At 36.2% G+C, this 25,506-nt stretch overlaps 1 protein-coding gene across 1 annotated transcript; it reads right to left on the bottom strand.

Annotated features, from left to right (window-relative positions):
* Positions 1–15,201: 15,201 nt before the first annotated feature.
* Positions 15,202–18,949, bottom strand: LOC104214739 (zinc transporter 4, chloroplastic). The gene is made up of 4 exons (XM_009764447.2): positions 18,618–18,949; positions 18,417–18,477; positions 16,794–17,500; positions 15,202–15,914 (listed from the first exon to the last, which is right to left on the bottom strand). The coding sequence occupies exons 1-4, from the start codon at positions 18,630–18,632 to the stop codon at positions 15,459–15,461; spliced, it is 1,239 nt and encodes a 412-aa protein (XP_009762749.1). The 5' UTR covers positions 18,633–18,949; the 3' UTR covers positions 15,202–15,458.
* Positions 18,950–25,506: the final 6,557 nt, after the last annotated feature.

Consider the following 25,506-nt stretch of genomic DNA (forward strand, 5'->3'; position numbering starts at 1 on the left):
CATACTTTCTTCTTTTACTTTCAAGACTTATCAATGGTTATCAATAATAAGAGCATTTCAAGTCAAGACTTTAGGTACACATATGAGCAATTAGGAGTATTAAGCACATCGAGTTTTTTTCTCACACAATTTGGCATCACAACTTTCATTTGTAACACGACTTAGAGCCATAACATTTTAATAAGAAAACTATACTTTGAACATCTATCTTTTGATTTAAGGCTCATTCGGAATAATCACATTCATAGGGGATAACCCGGAATATAGAAATTACGGATTTTGAGCCAACCCTACTTGCACTTACGGAAACATTATGGAATTCAATTGCGAGAGAGAAAGTTTAGCCAACATACCTCGCTTGAGCTTTACTTAAGTTACTACAATGCCCTAATACTCCTAGCAATAACAATCTATAGGAAGATAGCGAAAATCGATTAATAGTTAGAAAGATTCACATGGTGTAACTCTCTTACAAATTTCGTCAAACACCTACCATGCAAAATAGACCACAAGGCTCTACAATAGCAATCCCTTCCTCCTTCAACGAATTTCAACAAGAAACTACCCAAAATGGTTCATTAACCCCACATAATACAACCTAATGTCACATACATGGCCTATTTCCAACCCCACAATATACATAAACTCATAACCTCTTGCATGAAAGCTTAGGAGTAGAACTTACCCGGGTAGATGATAATCTAGTGATTGGCTTCCTTGATTCTAGAAGATTGGTGCAAGATTGGATAATTAGAATGTTAGGTTTCTTCCTTCTCTCTCTAAAATGTTCTTACCTTTCTCTAAAAAGTCAGATTTTCCTTCTAAAATGAACCCCCGAGGCATTATATCCAAATTGGATCAGATAGGAAAATTTCCAAAATGACCCCCGAAGTCAATTATGTGGTGCAATTCCGCTATTTCTGCGACCATTTGTGTGATAGCATAATCACTTTTGCAATAACAAAATCATTTTGCGACCGTAAAATGGTATTTTAAGATTGAATATTCTTTGCTTCACTCCGCGACGGATATGCGGTCCTCGAAGTGATTTTGCCGTTGCAAAATGGACCGCAAAAAGGCCATTTTCTGCAACAATTTACCTATAACTCTCTAATGCAATGTACAACCCAAATGTTTTGCACCGTGGCTTGTTTTCTATAATTTGAAAACACATGAGCCTACCTCATCACCACGAAACATTAAATTACTTAGCAAAATTTCTGGGGCCTTGCAAATATATACTCCTAACTCTCATATATAGCTCATTGTGGAAATCGATCCTGATTCTTCTTGGGCATTACTATTGCAATTAATATTTTTATAACCTTGATTTGAGGTATGAATTGGACGAGATCACTACCTCCAATTCCTATCTGAAAAATTCTCAAGGATCATGATGCCATATCTGCGAGACTGAATTCACCATGTTGGGGTTCACTATGTTTATCTTGCATGATTTGTTGATTTATCTAAGACCTCTTGTATAGACATAACTAGGATCTTTCTGAATCAACTACATATTACTCGTTGGTCCATTCTCATAACTATATTCTGCGTAACCCCTCTTGGGGTATGTCCTTTGTCTTAACTTACCTCTCGTACTGGATCCATATGTACCAAGTTTTCATTCCTACTTATTTATTAATAACATCCCTAGGTAACCCTTACTTCCTCTCCCCGATGTCGTGCTTGCATAATGTTCTGTAATCGTAGCATATCTGTAGGATCTGAATAAATGCAATCTCGTTCCTTTAGCCTTTTACCACATTTTTCCTTTACTATTCCATAGTTACCTTTTCATCTTTGGCGTCTTTTTACATCTTTACTGACATATTACTTGTCTTGTGGTAACCCTTCTATACTAAGAATAACCGAAGTTCTTACGAACGAGGGTGTAACTGGCACACTTAGTCCCTTAAACTTAACTCCGCTCACTGTGCTTGCTTTAGGGAAGTGTCTTACTGAATGACCTTTAAAGGTTATTCTTTTGTTGTTCATTCTAACCGGAATGCGATCTCTAAAATTCTCTTGATGTCTACTATTATCAAGCCTTCTGATCCCTAATTCATGTTTAGTGTATCTTTCTCACTAGCCCATACTGATTTCTATTACTCCGAGGGCCTAACATTTCCTTCCGGTAATCACACTAGAGTCACCAGCTCATTTCTCAAAATAGGGATATGAATTTATGGTGTATACTTTTTTATTGCCTCAAGTCTTGTCACCTTTTGTCTTTTCCTTCACTTGACTATAGACACTGTCATCCGGTCATATTTTGATTTACTATCATCACTTATTTATCACATCTTACTCATGATGCTTCATTTACTCTTTTCTAATTCTCCGGCTAATATTTTTGTCTATCACTTTATTCTGAAAACTTCAATAAAATGTTCTTCACTTTTAGCTCCCTTGCTTCATCTCACTAGCTCTTCGGGATGCCTAAAATTCTCCTTGTTTTTTACTAGGGGCTAAAGTCATATTATGGTAAATATTTATCCACTCTAGGATACCACTGCCTATCTTCTGAAAGTTCTGAATATTCTAGTATTCAAATCTGACTGTACTATTCTAGAGTTCACCATCTAGGTGCCTCATAGGGAGATCGATTTCCACATATGTACTACCTTTGTAAATGTTAGCTAATGATAACAATCCATCCACCATTTTGGTTTACTCTAACACCAACTGAATCTTGATATCCCATTCTTCTCTTAAACTATATTTTGTTAGCTCCCATAAGACATAACTGAGATGGGTGTGGCCAATTGTATATAACTCTGTTACTGTTGAAAGTAACTCAGAATGCTTGTATTTCTCTATCTTAATTGTAAATACAAATAATCTTCATTAACTAGGTACCTCCTACCTTTTTTCCTTTTGCTTCTTTTACTTGCTGAAACTTGTATCTACCTTCCAATTCTCTTATTTCTCTTTACCATATGGGTGGATAGATATTCTTACCTTAGGGCTCCTTACCAAGAAGCTTACACATCTTAGTACACACATGATCTGCTGAAGACCTCACATTTACTCATCTTAAGCATGATGCAAAAGCAAGTTTCTCTGACTCAACTCTTCAACAACCATATTCAATCTATTACCAACTATCTTTCTAGATGTGGGTATCATTGTATTACGCATAAAATAGAATTTAGGAGTTTGAATTATTATAATTGAGCACTATCACACGATCTAGAGTAGGAAGAAAGAGTGACAATCCTAAATGCCCTGTAGCCTTCTACTTATAAATGTAGTGCACAACACATCCATAAACAAGACTCTACGAGATACAGTTAGTAAACTCCCTAGGACAAAACTGCTCTGATATCACTTCTGTCACGACCCAAACTGATGGGCCGTGACAGGCACCCGGTGCCTTACCAAACCGAGTACCAACGTAATATATTTTTTTTATTATACCATCAAGGGTAAATGGGGAAGAAGGGGTGTCATTAGATAACAAGAATAAAACAAAAGGAAATACTAGAAATAGGACAACCCAACATGTAATACAAACTTATACATGTGACATATGGGCCTATAAGACCGACATGATCATTTGTATACTAAAAACATAGGCCGACAAGGCTATACAAGTATCCATATACATGACATCTGTCTACAAGCCTATAAGAATACATAAATGTCATAAAGGTTGGGATAGGGCCCCATCATACCAATCAATACATGTCTAAATCATACTAACTAAATAGGCAACTCCGGAGCAAGTGGAGTGCACAAACACCTTTCGCTGAGCTGATAGCCTACTAGGAGGACTCTCAACCTATCTATCGGGACCTGTGGGGCATGAAACGCAGCGTCCCTAGAAAAAAGGGATGTCAGTACAAATAAAGTACCGAGTATGTAAGGCATGAAAGAAGTATATAAAAGACATGAAAGAAACATGGAGTAAAGAACTCGACCTGTAAGTCTGAATTGCTCTGTGAATCATGAAAAATTTATAATGTCTTGCATATGCGCATAAATGTCATACCATGCATAGGTATATGCATTCATAATATCAACAAGCCTCTGAGGACATCCCATCATATCATCTCGGCCACTGTAGGAGAAATCATCAACCTATGTCAGCTGATCAGGTGGTGGTGCATATATAATGCCATAACTTTTCTCCATACCCCATATACATATATTATACGCATATGTAACGACATCTGGTCATGGATCAATATACATGTATAAATGAATGCAATGTATAATGAAGTAAGTCAATAAGATCTCTCGGGATGTCATGAGACCCATGAACATACGATATGATAGTATGATATATGGGGAATCAAGAATATAGGCAATCCTAGTTCTTCTAAGAATAGAATCATTTGTGAAAGTTGTGTGCTTGCTCGTTTTGTTGTATCATATGGATCATGCCAAAAGGAAAAAAGGGATAGACTTAACATACCTTAACTCCATTGAGTCCTTAATACCTTCCAAGAAATTCTTCAAACAACTCAACTCAATCTACCATTGCATAAGGAGATTCAAAATCAGTGTTGAGTAAAGTCTAAGTCCGCAACTTAAACTAGTAGATCATTTATGTAAATTTTGGTAGTATCTATCCTGTAACAAGAGCCTTATCCAATACCATATATCAACAACAATGACCAGAGCAATCCAACAATATGTAATTATCAATAACAAGTCACAACTACTTCACGACGAGCGGCAAGCTCCAATTGGAATCAGTATACCCCATATCACCCCTTATATACTTCTTACTTTAACTTAATAGTATCATTGACATGATAATTAATTCATTAATCAATGATTCCAGCCTTATACCATATGTTTATAATAAAGAAAATAATCCACAACTCTAACTATCCTTAATTAGCAACTTTATTCACTAGTTCATGTCTAGTTCATCCATTTAACTTAATCAACATCAAGATAACCTTAAGCACATGCAAGAATACAATATACATGCCTCCTACAGTAGCTTCAAGTCAAAATCCAAGTTACATTTAGCTTACAACAGCCCTCAATGGCAATACAACCCCATAGAAGTGACTTAAGCTAATCTTCATTTCCAATCTCAAGTTTCATATGTTTCTTTTACCAATTCACTTGATAACCATATAGACATGCATAACAACAGAAACCATATCATAATAAAGTTATTATATATATATCCCACCGGATGCCTTCACCCGAAATGATATGCCCAAGGAAAGCTACAAAGTTCAACCAGAATTCACATTTAGAGAATTTTGCATACAACTTCCCTTTTTGTAGAACTCTGAGCACAGTACGCAGATGATCTGCATGCTCAGCCTCTAAACGAGAATACTCCAATATATCATCGATAAAAACAATTACAAAAAGATCTAAAAAGGGCCTGAACACACGGTTTATCAAATCCATGAATACTGCTGGGGCATTGGTCAAACCGAACGGCATAACACAAAACTCAAATTGCTTGTATCTGGTCCTGAATGTTGTCTTCGAAATATCTTCCTCCTTAACCCTTACCTGATAGTACCCAGACCTCAAGTATATCTTTAAAAAACACTTGGCACCTTGTAACTAATCAAATAAATCATCAATCCTCGAGGGCGGGTACTTATTCTTGATTATCACCTTATTCAATTGTCTATAATAAATACACATCCGTAAGGAACCATCTTTCTTCCTCACAAATAACACAGATACCCCCCACGGTGATATACTAGGCCTGATAAAGCCTTTTTCAAGCAAGTCCTTTAGTTATTCCTTTAACTCTTTCAGCTCTACGGGGGCCATTCTATAGGGAGGAATAGATATTGGATGAGTATCCGGTAGTAGGTCAATAGCAAACTCAATTTCTCACTCTGGCGGAAGACCTGGAAGCTCGTCGGGAAAAACATCGGGAAACTCATTAACCATAGGGATGGACTGAGTGGTTGGTAACTCTACATCCACATCCAGAATTCGAACTAAGTGATAAATATAGCCCTTTATGATCATCTTCCTTGCCTTGAGATAGGAAATAAATCTTCTTCTCGGCGACGCCGTATTACCTTTCCACTCCAAAATAAGCTCCCATGGAAATTGAAATTGGACTATCTTTGATCTACAATCAATGTTGGCATGACAAGAAGCCAACCAATCCAAACCCATTATAACATCAAATTTTACCATATCCAACTCGATTAGGTCCGCTATAGTAGCTCGACTATGAACTACTATTATACAACCCCTATATACTCGCTTAGCTATCACTGAGTCCCCAACAGGTGTAGACACCTCAAAAGGTTTAACCAATTCAGGTTTTATTCCAAACTTACTAGCAACCAATGGCGTAACATATGATAAGGTGGAACTTGGGTCAATTAATGCATATACATCATATGATGAGACTGATAATATACTTGTAACAACATCAGACGATGACTCTTGGTCCTGTCATCCTGCCAATGCATAAATACAATTCTGAGGACCGCTCGAGCTAGATGCTCTGCCTCTGCCTCTACCACGACTCACTAGTACTTGTGAACCTTGCCTAGGGGGGCGAACTGATGATGACCAACCAGCTACAGATCCTTCTGGCTAAGCTATGCTTGTATCACCCGTTGTCGGACAATCCCTCATAACGTGGCCCGAATAAACATAAGTATAACAAACACCCAGTCCCATACAGCACTGCCCGGCATGCTGCTAAGCATATTGTGGCAAGGGCGGCCTCATCTGACTTGACTCACCCATATACTGAGAACCTGAGGCCCTGAAATTCTTACCAGTCCTTGAATATGTGAAACGATCAAATCTCTTGCCGCTAAATTAAAGGGTTGCGCTAGCCGATGGCTGGCCTAGATACCTCGGGTACTATTGCCTCTGACCACCTCGAAACTCACCAGAAGGACACGAAGACCTTGCTCTCTTATTCTGGGCCCTATCATGCTCACGATCCATCCTTTGCTTCTACTTACGCTTCTTTACACCCTGATCGTATGCCTGAATACGAGAAATATCCTTGTCTGATTGAAGTGAGACCGATATACAATCGTTAAGCAAGTGAGGCTCTAATCCCATCACAAACCGGTGAACCCAATCCTCCATCTTAGATACAATAGTGGGAGCATACCTAGCCAACGAATCAAACTAAAGATTGTACTCTCGAACACTCATGTTACCCTGTCGAAGGGTCAAGAACCTATCAACTATGGCCCGTCTAATCTCTGGTTGTAGATAATGACAAAGAAAAGCTTCTATAAACTCCTGTCATACTACTGGAGGGGCATCCTCACCTCTGGACAGTTCCCAAGACTCGTAACAAATTAACTGCATCATCTCGGAGTCTATAGGAGGCTAGCTCAACTGACTCAGTCGTAGTAGCCTTCATTACCCTTAACGTTCTTTACATTTTATCAATAAATACCTGAGGGTCATCATTTGAATCTACCCTAGTGAATGCCAGAGGGTCTATATTAATGAAGTCATGAACCCTCACACTGACGAACCTATCTGCATGACCAATACCTACTTCCTGACGCCGAGCCTATGCGGCTACTAATCGGGTTAATAGCTGAATAGCATCTCTCATCTCCTGACCCGGTGCATCTAGCTGAGGAGCTGGACGTATAGGGGCGGGCACTGGAGCTGGTGCCCCTCGGAGCTCTTCTGGAAAGGGCGGGGTATGTGAAGTCTGAGATAGAATCTCACTATGACACTCTCCCCGAGCCCTGGTAACTCGTGGCGCTCGACTAGTAGTCTTGCCAGCCACTGATTTTCCCTTCTGGGCGGCTGTAGTCTTCGGAGGCATCGCTAAAAACGTAACATATTGTTAGGAACATAAACTCTTATCTCGCACGATATGCAATAAAAATATAGGATAACATCCTATATGTCCTGTAGTCTACTGTCTATAAGTGTGGTGCACAACACACCTATAAACAAGACTCTCTAGACACGGTCTGTAGACTACCCTAGGACAGAACTGCTCGGATACCACTTTTGTGCATAACCCAAACCGATGGGCCACGACGAGTGCCCGAGTCCTACCTATCGAACACCCTTAAGCATGTGACTAAGATATAAACATGAATAATATGTGCTGAATTACGAGAGTAACAGGCGCGAGGAAAGCTTGTCCAAAAGACATATATACATATACGTACGAATTACAGTGGGCGAGCCAACAAGGCCGTGATAGACAACTATATACCTAAAACTAAAAGCTGACAAGGCCACATACTATCCAATTGTACATAACTGTCTACAGACCTCTAATAGAAATACAATTGTACAAACACGGGGCTGAGCCATGTCATACCCACAATATATATATATATATATATATATATATATATATAAGCGTATCGTACTAAAATCAAAAAAACAGTTCTGGATCAAGTGGAGCACGCTAACTCTCGCTGATCAAGGATCCTAAGAAGGGGGACCGTCGACTTGCCCACCTGCACCTGCGGGCATGAAACACATGCCCCGAGAAATAGGGCGTTAGTAAGAATAATGTACTGAGTATGTAAGGCGTGAAAATCAGCACATAAGAGACATAGATGAAACATAGAATAAAGAAATTCATTTGTAAATCTGAATAACTTTATAAATCCTGAAACATTTATAATGTCATGCACGTGCATATAAATGTCATGTCATGAATAGGTATATGTGTACATAATATCATCAAGCCTCTGTGGGTATTCCATCATATCGTCTCGGCCACTATGGGCAACATCATCAACATATACCAACTGATCAAGTGGTGGTGCGTATATAACGTCATAACCTTTTTCCATATCCCATATAAGTATAATATACATATATACGCATATATAACGCTATCTGGTCAGGGGTCAATGTACATGTATAAATGCATGAAAAGCATAAGAAATACGTTAATAAAATTTTCTTGGAATGCCATAAAAATCAATATGCCTTTCGGATAAACATTATCAAATACATATTTTTCTGGGACTCATGAACAGAAGATAATAATAATTCACATGGGGAATCAAGAATATAGATACCCTTAGTATTTCTATAAATAGAGTAATTTATGGAAACCGTGTGTTTGCTCATTTCTTCTGTATAATTTGGATCATGCCAAAAGGAAAGAAGGGGTAGCCTTAACATACCTGAAATAGGGAAAAATCTGTATAATATCCCTTGTAGGAGAATTTGATTGCAAGAGTCTCGTTGTTGATATCTTGTAGGAGCTTGAATATTTAAACGTTTCTAACGTTCTGATTGTGACCTTGATTTCAAGATATGATAAATGAATCTTTATTGAAAGCTTTGAAGATGGTTAACGTTTTGGATTTGGTTGGAAGATGTTATATAAATGGCTAACATTAGGTTTGGTTGAAAGAAACGTTAATGTAAGAATGATTATTACCCTATGGTTTACTCTTTAGTGAATATGGAAATTAATGGAGTGAAGGTGTATCATTTTGCTACCTAACAAAGAAATGACTTAGTCATTTCTTCACAATGTGGCTAGCTTCTACGTTTTGAGAGGTAGAAATTATTAAACTTTATCCACTTATTAGTTAATTAGGTAATGTCCCGTTACCCGGTAATTAACAAATTACCCGCATAATTAAAAATTATTTCAAATTACTTAAAATTCTACTTATTTTTAATACACTTTATACATCATTCTATCATAGTCATATGGTACCTTATATGGTACTAGTCTATAATTATCGGGTATTATCGCTCGACCCAGGATTTTATCCCAAATCGGCCATCTTCCACGAAACTCGTTTTCTTTAATTTGTGTACCCTTTTATCCTTCATGACACTTACTTATCGCTTGTTATAAATATCATAAATACGTTAACTTCAAGATAATCTTATCATTGAGTCTACGTCGATTAACTGAGGACGAAACTTTAACGTACGAAAACGCGAGATGTAACAATAAGCTAAATGAGGATCTGTTGCGCCCACTTGTCAAGCAAAAGAAAAGGAAGTAGGGGGACTTCAAAAATAAATTAATCCAGGATGAGGTACAAAAACTTCTCAAAATCGGTTCAATACGAGAAGTAAAGTACCCTGACTGGTTAGCTAATACTATTGTAGTTCCAAAAAAGAATGAAAAATGGAGAGTCTGTGTAGATTATACTGTTTTAAACAAGGTTTGCCCTAAAGATTCATTTTCTTTACCACAAATAGATCAATTAATTGATTCTACCGTAGATCATGAGCTTTTAAGTTTTTTAGATGTTTATTCTGGTTATAATAAGATAAAAATAGACCTTTTAGATGAGGAAAAAACCTTATATATCATAGATAGGGGACTTATTGCTATAAATTAATGTCATTTGGTTTGAAAAATGTTGGAGCCATATATCAAAGATTGTGACCAAAATATTTCAAGAACGCCTGGGAAAAATTATGGAGGTCTACATAGATGATATGTTGGTCAAGTCAACACAAGAAGGGGATCATTTTCAAAATTTGGCTGAGATCTTTAAAATTCTCCACAAGTACTACATGAAGTTGAATCCGGAAAAGTGCATTTTTGGCGTAGCTTCAGGTAAATTTTTAGGTTTTGTTGTTTCTAACAAAGGTATTGAAGTAAATCCCGCACAAATCAAAGCTATTGAAGAAATACCAGATGTACTCACGAGTAAGAAAGAAGTACAGAGATTAACAGGTAGAATAGCGGCTCTTGGAAAGTTTATATCCAAGTCATCGGAAAAAAGCTTTAAGTGAAAAAGCAAAATCAGTTTGAATGGACTGACAATTGTTAACAAGCTCTTAAGGACATAAACGTGTATCTATCAAATCCACCTCTATTAGTAAAACCAAAAGACGGAGAGAGATTGCTCGTCTATCTTATTGAGATACATGGGTTTCATCATCTGAAACCACATGCCTTCTCACTCGTGGTTTCTTCACTAAGGAACCTTCTTCAATATCCTCTTCATCTTCAAACCCACGAGCTTCAACATTCCTCACACGCTTAAAATTTGTTCTTGTGTAGAGCTTACAGAAAGCCTCACATAAGGAACAGAAGTGGGGCTAATGCCATGAATGGCAAACCTTAAAAAAGGGAAAAAGTATATGCATTAAAATTAAGGAACAAACAAAGAGAAGGGAAACCATGGGAATAAAAATTTACTGTGAGTTTTCACTTTTTATCAAAATTTTTGTGAAAGAAATTTCCAAGATCACTTTTCCGTAGGAGCAACGGTCAGCATATTTTCTACCCAATCACGGTAGCTAACAATTTCTTCAACGACTTCCATGATTGCTGAAAAATGAACATACATTCATGTGAAGAAAAATAAAACGTCAAGAAAAGTAAGGAAATAAGAGGAAAAACACTTACATGCAAAGTTCCACTTTTTAGAAAAGTCATGTGTTCATAACCCATTAGCTCACGAGTAGGGGTGGCAACAAATCGAGCATACCAAACACGGTCATAGTCACCTACACGAAAGAGTTTCGGAGAATATAGGTGGAGAAAATAACGGAAGGTAAAAGGGGAAACTACCCTCCACACGATGGGACCTATTTGACCAAGGCAAATATTGAAGTAGCGACAGAACTCAATGATCACGGGATCAATGGGAGGAGTAAACCCTAAAGTAAAAGGATAGGTGTAAACAAAATAATAACATACATGATAAGAGGTGATTCTTTGGTTAACACTAGGAGTTATCACTGAAAATTAGGTTTCTAATGACATTCACGTAGAACAAAGGAAAGAAGGCATGGGGTAATTAAGTTAGGGTAATGATCAGCAGGGTTAAGAGAAGCCATGGACAAAACCTGTTTTTTCATAACTTTACGATCTGATACAAAAGAGAACTCTTGTGGGACAATCTCAGAAATAGTAGGTTCTCGCATGGGTTCGTTCTGATCCTTCTCTCTAGAAGAAGAAGATATAGGTGTTGTGGGTGTTCTAGCCCTAGAAGATGATGGCTTAGCAGTACTACTTTGAGGGGTCGAACTACGAGTTGTCAACAAACCTAAACTACGTAGTTTACCACCTCTCCTGCTTTTGATAGGGCTGTAAAGGGAGGAAGTTCATCAACAATCACCATTTTACATGGGTCTGATGACGAAGAAGGATTCGATGAACGAGAAGACATCTTTAATGGATGAAGCACAGGGAGAAGATGAAGAACTATAAGAGAAGTTAGGAAGATGAATGCAAGGAAGAAGGAAGGGACTTTCGAAATCAAGTGTGATGATGTATTTATAGGAGAAAGCAACCGTCATCAGAGTTAGTCATTATGAACTGTCATCATGGAACCATCACTTCATGACTGGGGCAGCCGCAGAAAAACCCTAAAAAGGCACTGCAAACTGCGAAGCCAATTACAATGGGACATGTGTCTTTAACATTAAATGGACATGTTATGTCTCATCGATTCTGAAAAAGGCATTATGATAATCGGGAAAAGGCGAAAAGAAATTCCCACCATGAATACCTACCATTTCCCGAATATTCAGTTAAGAATATTCAGAAAGTGAGGGGATTATCTGCATTGGTGGGAAAAAGGGGGTATGACACGTGGATCAACAACAAGGTGACAAGTGGCAGATCTAGTTAAGTAAATTAGAAGAATAAAAAGGCACGAGCAGAATTCCCCCGACGTTTTGCCAAAAAAGGTATCGGACCTAACAGCTGGAAAAGAAGAAATAGGTACAAAACGGATGAAGACCATAAAGAGGGAAAGTTCTTGAAACTGTCATAAATAAAGAAGGGAAATCGACATTGATCGTGGTTATGAAAAATCCTCAGTCATTAATGCTACCGTTACAATTATATGGTAACGGACAATCAAAACAATTAATGTCATTAACTAGCCAGAATTAAGTATGGAAACAGTTAAAAATATGAATCCTTATATAAGGACCTGATCCTCATTTGTAAAGGCATCCTAATTTTTATCAATATATGCAATTATTCTTTTACTTTATTCAAAAGGTTCAAACCGCAATTTGCGAGAGATTAGCGATCTACTTTGAGTTTTCTTTCCTTGTCTATTATTTTCGTTATTCTTTTTATTCTTCAGATTACCAAGAAAGTGAATTAATTTTGGTTATCAGTAACCCGATTTTTTTTAATGAAAAACTTTATTTTTGGGTTAAACAGTGGATTCTGTAGATCCCTATAATGTGGAATTCAAGTCCTTAAGCTAATATATGAATGTACTTTCTTAGAGCAGTTTAATGATATATTAATTCTGCTTATCAGGAAAAAAAAGTAATGAATCAAACGAGGAGAAGAGAGAATATATATCACTAACTGGTGAGCTACTGGATGTGAGCAGATGCAAGAGATCTATTGTGACAAAAACTTGGTAATCAAGCCATTTTGTAAATTGACATTATTTAAGACGTCAAATTCAGAACTCAAATGCCTTAAAGACTAGCAGTGTTTTACAATATAAATTTTAAGTCAAACAACACATGAAGAAATGATGAAAACAACGATTAGTGAAGTCTAAGCACAAATCAGAGTAAGTGGGAAGCTCCTCCTCATTGACTCAGAAAGAGCAGCTCTTCTCAAGGAAGAAGCAGGCCAAGCTTAAAGGGATCATGTTTTAGGGTAGGAATGAGAAAGCACAGATATTTTGATTGCAGAGCTGAAATTCAAAGCCAGGCTAGTATAAGGCTATTTAGGTAGAATGACTTATGAGGCTGCACAAATTTGCTTGTAAAAAGAGAGACTACTAAGTATTACTAGTATTTAGTTTTCTTTTATTATCATATTTTTAAATATTTATGATTATAAAATTCATGTAACTGTTTTCTTTTTTTTTTTTGGTCAACATGTAACTGTTTTCTTCTTGGTTTTGAAGATGTAAATTCTGTTTTATAATAATGTAATAATTATGAATGTTAGATGTGTTGGTCATTATACTTCAAAAACATCATTTTGTATAGCTAAGTTTTAAATTTGCTCCTTATGATATTTTCCTCTAATGAAATCTGCTTAATTACATTTAACGTTATGTTTAGTTCAATTAATTAACCATAGTGAGTTAATATAGTTTGGTGTAAACACCGGTGTGGGTAAGTATTTACTGTCCTTCTACATATGAATTCTTTCAAGTATACATCTATTAAATTTATTTTACGTACTGAATTTTTACTTTTATACCATATTTTTATGGTATAATAGTCTCAACAAATCATATAATTTTCTGTATAAATGGACTAAAAATTACACGTTTTAATTAATTGATGAGGATAATATTTTTTTGTCAAAGTTCACAAGGAATAAAGTAAAAGTTTAGCCATATCTGCAAACATATGGACATAATAAGTAAAGGACTCCTTAGCGGAAGTGAATCATCTGCAGCAATACGACTTGAATCACTGGTCATTGAGAATCCATGTTATTAAAAACCTTGTTCTAGTCTAAAACCCATCAAATGAATGCAGAGAATTTCTAACTCTAGCCGTTATAAGATGATTTTTGTGTGCCTTCCAACATGAGTCCGAAACCTAAATGTTGTTGATTTTGACTCAACCAATAGATTAAACTATATATATATATATTATTCTCTTATGAAAATTTTAACTATAAAATAAAACTCATAATTCTAATTTGAAAATAAAAGAAGAAAAAAATAATTTTGTTTTACATATAATACAAAATAACAACTATTAAAAATGTCGGTTGATTTTTTAAAGAAGTAATAAAAGGCTTCTCTATTAAAGTATTGATATCTAAATACTTAAACCAAATAGGAAAATAAAGGACCATGTGGTGGTGTAGGGATTCGAACCCAAAACCTCAAGGCCAAAATTAACTTTTTAGTTATCTCTTAACCATTGCACCAGCTAGCACTTGCATGTATAATGCGGTTCTTTAATATGTTATAGTATAACGTGATATTTTAATGCATCCACCCTATGCTTTAACATCCAAAACACCATTAAAGTATATCACAGTGTAAAACTGCATTATATATAGAAATGTAATTTTTTTTTATCATTAAAAATGTATTTTGAATCAAAATCAACAACATTTATGTTTCCAACATGGTGTTTATATAGACGAACGCTAGGGCTAGAGTTAGAATAACTAGTGGCCGACTCACTTAGCTATCACCCCTTATGGGTGTACTAGGCCTGAAAGTAAGTGATGATGAATTAGTTTCCCAATGAATTGTGTACAGCAACAGCGACTCGAATCAGTGGTCATTGGGAATCCACGTTACCAAATGAACCCCCTAGTTTCACAGCCTAAAACCCATCAAATACTCATGCTACATAGAAAAGAACTTTATATTATTTTGATTGCATGAATTAAATGCAATATTTCTCTTTTCTCTTTTCAGTTTGCAACTTCAACTTCAACCCTACTAACAGGGTTGCCATACCTATTACAAAAGCACCCTTCCACAACGAGGGCTCACAAAGTAAAATCAGGAAAAAAAGATATGGTAAACAATTGCTTGCTTGACTTTTTTTTTGGTTAGCCAAAAAAAAAAAAATTATTACATGCATATAATAAAAAAGCAATATCATGCCCATATTGCAAGAAGGGACATGAGTCCAGCCCCTAAGAATAGTGCAAAATAAGATACTATTTGAAGCCTTGTATTGCAGCTCATTCTTTTACTCAAGAAATCTGCAGCAATTAGGTCTACTAAAGCCATGTAGATTAAAATTCCAGCAGATATAGAGTTAAGGCTCCCTTCCACTACCAAAGCTCTTGGGCTATGTGGATTGTAAGATGAAGAAGCTAGAATTCCTATAGCAATTCCCAAGGGTGTTGTTACCGCGAAAAACGTTGCCATTATAGTGGAACGGAGGGAATTGAACTGTGCCTGCGAGATGCAACCTCCTAACGCAAAACCTTCGAAGAACTGGTGGAACGATAAGGCCACGAGCAAGGGTCTAATTGTGCATGGACTTTCTGAAACACCCAATGCTATGCCTATTATGAGAGAATGTGATACTATTCCCAGCTCCAAGACCTGCATACAAGAAAGTCGTTATAATGACCAAGTTTCACAATCAAACTGACAGGTATAAACAAACAATGTATCTTCACAAACACGGGGAAAATCAAACTTTGAGTAATGAAACTTTTGCTCATTTGCCAATTAAACAAAAGTAAAAAGTTGGTTCCGGTCTTGTAATACATTAAAGAAACAAGCTCCCCCAAGAATCTGCTATTATGAGAAACCATAAGCAAATCCCTAGTCTGTGAATGCATAAACCATTCTGTGAACTGACACACACCACACCAAAATATCTAACGATGGGCACCCTATAGGCCAACGAATGGCTAGCAAACTTAAGGTAATATTCTACGTGAAGTTAGATTTCATATTACAATATATGCAGTATCTCAAAGGTTGGTGAAAAATCTTAAACACCAAACAATTAGAAAATAATTTAGCAGAATATCTAGCTAAACCTAGAAGAAAATGAAATAGTGTAATTCCGCATACGCTTATAGAAATGCATTTATCAAAGCTCAAGGAATCAGTAGCATATAAGCAGTTGCAATCAATCAACTATGTCTCAATCCCTAAGAGTTGGTTATATGAATTCTCTATATTAATTCCGCAAAAACCTATAAGTAGTAAATTTGGTAAACCATTCATACTACAAGTCGTTCAGAAAATTCTGTATCAAGTTTACCAGCATGATATATATGAAGCCCAAACATTTTCTTTCTCATAAATCCTGACATCGAGAAAATGTAATTCATATCTTTAAAACCTACAACCAATGAGATAATCAAAAACCTTCTAGACACAACATTTACCCAATCCAACCAGAACGAACTTAAGTGGAGAAGTACAGAGAAAGGCCTAAGACATGTAAAAATATGCAAGTAAAATTACCTGAGAAACAACAACATGCCTCCCTCCACCTTCCTCATCTCCACCACCAAAGCTATGGGAGTGCGAATGACCATGGGAATGCTCCCTCACGTTCCCTTGACATGCCCCTTGTTCTTGTGAATGGCTATGTCTGTGATGAGCTGCATGTGCATGCATCCCAACAATGTGTATTGCACCACCATCTTCTTCACCAAACAATTTCTCATTCCCTGCCTTTGGTTCAACTGGTACAATAGCTGATTCTGACACCAAATCCACTGAATCAATCTGATCTTTTTGGCTTTGTTTCTCTTGCTTCCTCTCATAATACTGAGTCCCAACAAAGTCAACCACCAAGGTAGTCAATGCAGCCATCATGGCGATAAAACCAGCGAAAGGGAATTTCAACCAAGGAGATTTCGGAAGACAAGGATTAGTTAATGATGAGGTGGCGCCTGGTAATATGTGGACAAAGCCTGTAGAGAGGATGACACCAGCAGCAAAGGCTTTAACAGCAAGAAAGAGATTAGAGTCAGTTCGGAGGAACCGATGCTTCTTGCCAACTAACGGGATACCAACTCCGCAAGTACTAGCTATTAGGATGGCAGAGATAGCCACGATTTTAAGGGTAAGAGCAGCCGAGCTGTCTCGGCAGCCTTCTATCTCTTCATCAGCACTGCCGCAGGTAATATTGGAAACAGATTGATAAAGTTTCAGCATAACGGTATCTGTTTTGACCAAAGGAACAGTAAGAGAGTGTCGGAATCATTTAAATGTCTACACAATTTAGGTATTGAACCAATAAAGAACTATCAAATTTCTTTCTGTTTATTCCTTAAAACCACACTACAAGAATTCTCCTCATTAACAAAAGTTTCCCTACATTTCAAATATCTTGATATGAAACATGAATTCATTAGAAAATGGAAGTCAAAGGAATCTGTACTTTTCCACCTAATACATGAAAATAGATAAAAAAGAGTTCGCTACGTAATTCAGGGTGTACGCAACCTTAGGCAAGAACTCCATTTTGACAAAGTAAAACTAAAGCTCACTTTTTTTTCTTCCTTTCCCTTTCCAAGATTTAGTAAATGAGTGAGATTCAACAGCCAAAACAGACATAACGAATGTGCAGAGCAAATGAAGACAAGACGTATACGAAGAAAATACAAAAGAGACCTTTAGTACCAATTCAAATTTGGAATTCAATACCCCATCATTTCATAAAAAGCAAGATCAGTACAACATGAGAATGAATGAATTTCCAAACTGTTTATAGAAAAGGTGAGTGAGAATGAATGAATTACAAAACTAAAAACCACTTAATACAAAAAAGAATTTCTACTTCAATCACAAGACTCAAAAAGTGAACTACTTATAACCTATAATAAACAGATAATCCAAAACAGTAATGAACTTCCAAACTGGATGCAAGTGATTAAACTGACTCAACACAGTCACACAGAGTATCGAAGTGGTACATAAAACAAACAAGAAAAAGAATTACAGTAATTTGGAGAATTCTCCATCAATTACAAACCAAACCAAGCAAAACCCAGAAGTAAAGATTCAATTTCCTCATTTTCCATAACAATTACAAAGAAAAATAAAGAAAAGAAAATGGGGTAACAAAATATTACTTACCTGAGAAAGCCCCGGTCTTTTCTCTAATTTTTGGGTCCATAAAAAAGAAGGGCACGAGATCCTGAAATTAACAAATAACAAAGAATAGAATAAAACTCACAACTTTCAAGACAAATGGGGCAATGAAAAAGAGAATAAAAAGGAAGAGGGAACAGGGGTTTGGGGTTGTGTGTGGGGGCACTGAAGAAAGAAAGAACGAACCTCAGTGAACGACATGGGATATGTGGAAAAGAGAGGGAATTTGTCCCTCAAAAGCTCTATTTCCAATTACGTAATAAACAGAGAAAGCATAACACTAACACAAATCTCTATATATAGCTGAAGGGTCTTGACCAAAATTATACGAAAGTGGTGAATTTTGTAATAAATCTTGACGAGAACAAACACCTTTTGTCTGTTTTATAAATCCTGTTGTTGTTGTAGGAGGGAGTAGGGAAGATTTAGAAATGGATAAAGAAAGAAAGAAAGAAAGGGAAAATAGATGGGGACGAGAAAAGGAAGAAGATACAGGGAATGATGTCGACATTATTAGTAAAGAAAGAAGAGAGAGGAGATGGGGAGACTTTGATACAGTCGCTTGTTTTACAAGAGAATGAGCTCCACTGTGTCGACACCTCTGCGTAATAAGTCATGCACTCCACTTTTTATTTCCTTTTTTCGATTTTTTAATAACATATTAGTAGTTGTCTGAGCCAATGTGCATTTTCAGAGTAAAAATATTTATTTTTTAAGGTATTTTATATCTAATTTGAAATGGCAATTAATTCGAATTCACATTGTATAAAGCTTAAGGAGAGTCTCGGAGCAGTAATAAAGTTGTCTCTGCATGATCTATAGGTCATGGATTCGAGTCGTGGAATCAGCCACTGATACTCAGGATAGATTGCATACATCATTTCCCTTTAGGTAGGGGTGTTCATGGTTCGGTTTGGTTCGGTTTTTCCCTAAAAAGAAATCAAACCAAGTAAGTCGGTTTTTCAAATATTCGAACCAAACCAAACCAATTAAGTTGGTTTTTTCTCGATTCAGTTAATGTCGGGTTTAGTCGGTTTTTTCGGTTATTTTTCGGTTTTTTCTTAAATATAAGACATACACTACCAAACACATATTCTGGCGACCATATTTTCAACGTAACACTATCAAATCAATTGTCCTTTGAGAAATCTATTATTTACTAAGATATATTGATGATAATTGAATCAAATGGTGATGAATAATTTAAGGACTCAATTAAAAATATATTTTTTTTTAAACATGAAATGGATTCTTACACTTAACAAAAGAAAACTACCAATCAAACTAGAATGTAAAGGTAAAGAACTATACTAAAAGTGCAAACCATTAACTTTCGTCATAAAATTTTTGAAACTTTGTATAAAAATATACATATATATAGGTGTAATAATAAATTTGAAATAGCTACTCCTTTAGTTGGTTTGGTTCGGTTTTTTCCGGTTATTTTTTGATTAAAACCAAAACCAAACCAAGTTTGATCGGTTTTTAAAATTCAAAACCAAAACCAAACCAAACCAAAAAGTATTGGTTTTTTTGATCGGCTTGGTTTGATTTTCGGTTTGGTTCGATTTTTTGGGTTTTTATGAACACCCCTACCTTTAGGTACAACCCTTCCCTGGACCATGCATGGATGCAGAATATTATTTCGTGGACCGGATTGCCCTCCCATAGTATAAGGCTCAACGTTCGAATTCAAACCTTTGAAAATTATATTTATCCACATCCTCATTTGTACATCGAATCACATTGATTTATCCTTATTAAGTGATGTAAAAGCACATAAATTAAATGTGATTTGAGGTAAAATGTATAGGTTATTTGAGGTTACACCTTTGTATGTGCTTTTTCTTTGTTTTTCCCCCACTATCCTTTAGGGCAATTGTTAGTGGTTATATATGAGTTTAAATATAAGAACAGACATATACGTTATTACTCTATTTTCTAAGTTATTATATTATATGTCAATTTCACTTGGTGTAGAAAAACTCATGCATTATCAAGTAATCTTAGGTAATTTGAATATTAAAGTAAATCAAGCTGGCAAAACCATTGGATGCTTTGCATAATTTTTCTCAATAAACCATAGTTAATTAACATTGTTTTACTTCATTAATTCACTTAGGGTCTGTTTGGATTAGATTATAAAAATGACTTTTCAGCAGAAATAGTTTTTAAGCCAAAAAGCAATAAGTTGAGATTGGTCAGCTTGTTTCTTTGGCTTGTTTTAAGCAGTTTTTAATTTATTTTAAGCACTTTATAGCTTTGCCAAATACTAAAAAAAGGTTAAAAAGAATTTAAAAGTTGATTTGACTAGCCTAAAAACCAATCCAAACACCCAATAATGTAAGTTGGTATAGTTTGGTCGCAAGTGTAAAAATTGCACGGGGCGCCCTATTTGGTCGCCCCCATTTAACATATACCCATTTTTTAAAAAAGTTTTAACTTGTAACCACTTTTTAAACAACTTCAGCCCCCTTTCTCCACATCCTTCTCCTCCTTCGTTTTCTTAAGATATTTTTAGTACGATAACACAGGTTAACATCTGGTCTTCATTGTTACGACTTATCAATAGCAATGAATCAACTAACATAAGCTGCACGATTTCTTTTTAAAGTTAATACATATGGAAACACTTCATATTTAACTAAATATTACATCCCATAGGAGAATCACAAATATTTCTAGACATTTTTTTTAAAGAAAATTCTATAAAAGTCTTAAAAGTATATATAAAAAATTATATATTTATATGTCGGTTTGGTTCGGATTTTTTAACTCAATACCAAATCAAATCAAACCAAACCTTATCGAATTTTTTTACAGCTTGTTTGGATTGTTACCTATCGTTTCATAGTGTATCGTATCGTACTGTATTGCATTGCACTGTATCGTTTGTCATCGTTTCATGATCACACACCAGCAATATGAAGAATAAACTTGCAATATTATAAAAAAAAATTATGATACAGGGTAAAATTATTATATAAAAAATAGGGTAAATGATAAAATAAAATTATTTAATAATAATGAAGGGTGAGATTGAGAGAAAAAGATAAGGTAACGACGCGACCACACCAAATAGGTCGTTACATAAAGTGGCACATTTCGTCGTTATGTAACGACGGATTTAACGGTACGATACAATAAATTTAAGTAACAATCAAAACAAACATCGAACAATACGATACAATACAATGAGTAACAACCATCCAAACAAGTTGTTAATCGGTTTGATTTGACTATCCGATTTGGTGAGATTTTTCAGTTTGATTGGTATTCCCCTAACTCTAGTGATAATCCGGTTATAGTAAAATTGATTGTCAAACATACACCTAAGAGTGGACCTAGTGCTTAATTAAGTGGATTAATAATCATGAGATCTCTGTTTCATATTTTAGGAGAGGCAAAAATAGCAGTAGGCGATTTCTTTCAACTTACTCCCTTCGGTTCATAATAAGTGACCAGTTTTCTTTTAGCATGCCCATTAAGAAAATGCTAAATCCTATACAAAAATACCTAGTATGACTAAACTACCCTTACTAAATATTGGTCACATAGTTATAATGTGATGACCCAAAAGGTCATCACTTGATTTACGAGTAAATTTCATGTTCCGAGGCCTTAGAAGCCTCCTTTTTCCTCACCTCGATTTACGTACTCGGTCTGGGCGTATATTCGGAACGCTTTTATGTGGAAATATGATGAAAATGTTAATTTGGGCTTTAAAATTGAATTTAAGTTGACTTTGGTCAACATTTTGGGTAAACGGACTCGGACCTGTGATTTGATGGTCCCGGAGGGTCCGTGTGAAAAATATGGGACTTGGGCATATGCCCGGAATCGAATTCCGAGGTCCCAAGCCCGAGAAATGAATTTTTGAAAGAAATTGTTTTACTGAAAATATAAGAGTTTTTGGAAATTTGATTATATTTGAAACTTATGGTATCGGGCACGTATTTTGGTTCCGGAGCCCGGTGCAGATTCAATATGATGTTTGAGTTGTGTCTGTAAAATTTGGTAAGAAATGGAGGTCGTTTGACGTGATTCAGATCCGTATTTGTGAAATTTGAAACTTTGAAAGTTTTGAGATTTTTCTTAGATTTCTATGCTAGATTCGTTGTTTAAGATGTTATTTTTGGCGATTTGATCATACGAGTAAGTCCGTAGGCTATTTTTGAGGTAGTGTACATGTTTGGTTTGGAGCCCCGAGGGCTCGGGTGAGTTTCAGATAGGTGTCGGAGAATTTTTGGACTTAGAAAATTGGTGTTTCTGCTGTTTGCTAGTGTCCAGGTTTTTGTGCATAGGTAGGTTCGCGATCGCATAGTGTAATTTCAGGGGGCCCTATTTTGTGCTATGCGATCGCATAACTACTTCCGCAATTGCGTAGAGTTAATTCTGGGGGTCACTATTTGTTCTATGCGATTGCAATGCTTCTCCCTCTATCGCACTGGGTTAAATTAGGCCTGGGAAGGGAAACCTATTTTTCCTCTATGCGATCACACTCCCTGCCCTGCGATCGCAATGCCCAATCCCCCCTTATCCTATGCGAATGCATTCAATTGAGTGTGAACGCATAGGTTCCCGGTCCAGTTATTTTTAAACAGTAACAGAAACGAGAATAACCCATTTTCTCACATCTCCTTCCCCAAAATCAGAACCTAGGCGATTTTTGAAGAGTAAAATCAACACCAAATCATAGGTATGTGTTCCTCAATCCATCTCCTTCATTTTCCATCAACACCCATTAGATTTTCAAGCTTAAATATTGTTCTTCCATGGTAGAATTTGGGATTTTGGGTAGAGTTAGGTCTTTTTGAATAATTGGAATTTAGACCTCGTTTTGGGATCGGATTTCGAAACTAATTGCATATTCGGGATCGTGCGTAAATGGGTGATCGGGTTTTGATCCGAACCTTGATTTTTGACCAAGCGGGCCCGGGGTCGATTTTTGACTTTTTGGGAAAAATGATAGAAAACCTATAATTAAGCATTGGGTATGAATTCTTTAGCATTTATTGATGTTGTTAAATCAATTTGGACTAGATACGAGTTGTTTGGAGGCGAATTCTAAAGAAAAAGCGGTGTTTGAGGCTTGAGTTGGCCGTAGAAGTTCGAGGTAAGTGTTTGGTCTAACCTTAGCTTGAGGGATTAGGAGTTGTGTCCTATTTGCTATGTGTTATTTGTTGAGTACGACGTATATGCATGATGACGAGTATCTATACGTTGGTGTCAAGCATGCCCGCGAGTCTTAAATTGAAATTGTTCTGTTCTTAATAAGTATTACAAATGCCTAAGTTGTTGATTTTCTGTGTTAGGCAAGAATTATGATTTCTCTCGTGGAAGTTGTTTATGGTTGAGTATTTGTACTAGTTGAGGTTTTTTTGTGAAGTTAAATGTTGGAACAAGTTTGGTTATAGCTAACTCTCTTGCTGGGATGTATTTACTTATATTGTCGATTCCCTTGTCGGGATAGTGTTATTTCCTTATTGTTCCCTTGCCGGGACTCTTTTTGTGATTGGTGTGGAATTATATATTGGGATCGGGTTGCACGCCGCAACAATATTATATTTGGATCGGGTTGCACGCCGCAACAACATTATATTTGGATCGGGTTGCACGCCGCAACAACATTATATTTGGATTGGGTTGCATGCCACAACAACATTATAATTGGATCGGGTTTCACGCCGCAACAATATTTTTATGATTTGGATCGGGCTGCGCGCCGCAACAATAAATGATAAAAGTGGTTATTGATTGGTTATAGTTTCCTTATTCTTTTTGCCGCAAATTTTATATTGTTCCTTATGCTTTTCCCTTGAGTTACTGCTGGTAAATGATATTTTCCCCGCAGCATGTCCCCCTCCCATCTTTATTTGTATATTTCTGTATTATTTTCCGCTGTATATGATATAACTGCACAGATTTATTTGGTAGTTTGGTCCTAGTCTCGTCACTACTTTGCCGAGGTTAGGCTAGGCACTTACCAACACATGGGGTCGGTTGTGATGATACTACACTCTGCACTGTGTGCAGATCCCGGAGCAGCAGCATTCAGACCTTAGCTTGGGTGGCTGCCTTCAGTCCAGCCGGAGATTCCGAGGTAGTCCTGCAGGCGTCCGCAGGCCCTGGCGTCTCCCTCTATCCCTTCATCCTGTTTTATATACTTATTTCAGAAACAGTATATTAGCTATCTTTCAGACCTTGTTTGTAGTAATTCTAGGCTGTCTGTGAAGCGTGACACCAGTTCTGGGTAGATTTTGCTTAAAATGATGTATTGGATATTTATTCAAATGTTTTATCGTTTCTCTTGCTTGTATAATTCCGCTATTTATATGTCGTTGTTTCATAATTGTTTAAGGATTAAAATGGAAAAAGAAGTATTTTGCACAAGCGGTTGGCTTGCCTAGTTTTCATTAGTCGGTGACATCACGACTCCCGAGGGTGGAAAAATTCGGGTCGTGACATATAGTGAGGAGTGAGAAAACTTTTTAGGGATATGTACATAAGGGTAAAAGAGTAAAAACAAATTGAATTTTTTCTTGATTACCTAACCAGACACTTATTTTGAACCAAAATGAAAAAATAAACTGGTCACTTATTGTGAATTGGAGGGAGTATCTAATATCTCCATCAGTGGGATATAGCAGTTCTCGTAAAATTAATTGAAGCGGTCGTAAGTTGGCCTGAACATCATGATTATTTATTGTTAGCAGAATCTAAATAAAAAAATACAAACGAATAAAACCCCAACTTGTTTATTGTTACTTTTTTCCTACTACTATTAGGAACCAACTTGTTTCATTTGACTGAAATTAGTGGCGAATACATTTATGAAAAATTAACGGGGAGAGAAATACATTTTATTTGACTAAAAAAGTTTCGAAAATTTCTTTTGAATATTTTAATTTTTAAAAGTAGTGGTTTGCGACACTTTATTTTTAAATTTTATATTTTCTTTCAACAGATGGAGCAATTTATGTCCAAAATCAGAGAAAAATTCAAGAGTCTAATAACTATTGCATGCTTCATGCTTCGAACTTGTTTTATTTTCAACGAGTATTAAATAATTTCA

This window comes from Nicotiana sylvestris, chromosome 8 (assembly GCF_000393655.2).
Source record: "Nicotiana sylvestris chromosome 8, ASM39365v2, whole genome shotgun sequence".
In the NCBI taxonomy this organism is placed as follows: Eukaryota; Viridiplantae; Streptophyta; class Magnoliopsida; order Solanales; family Solanaceae; genus Nicotiana; species Nicotiana sylvestris.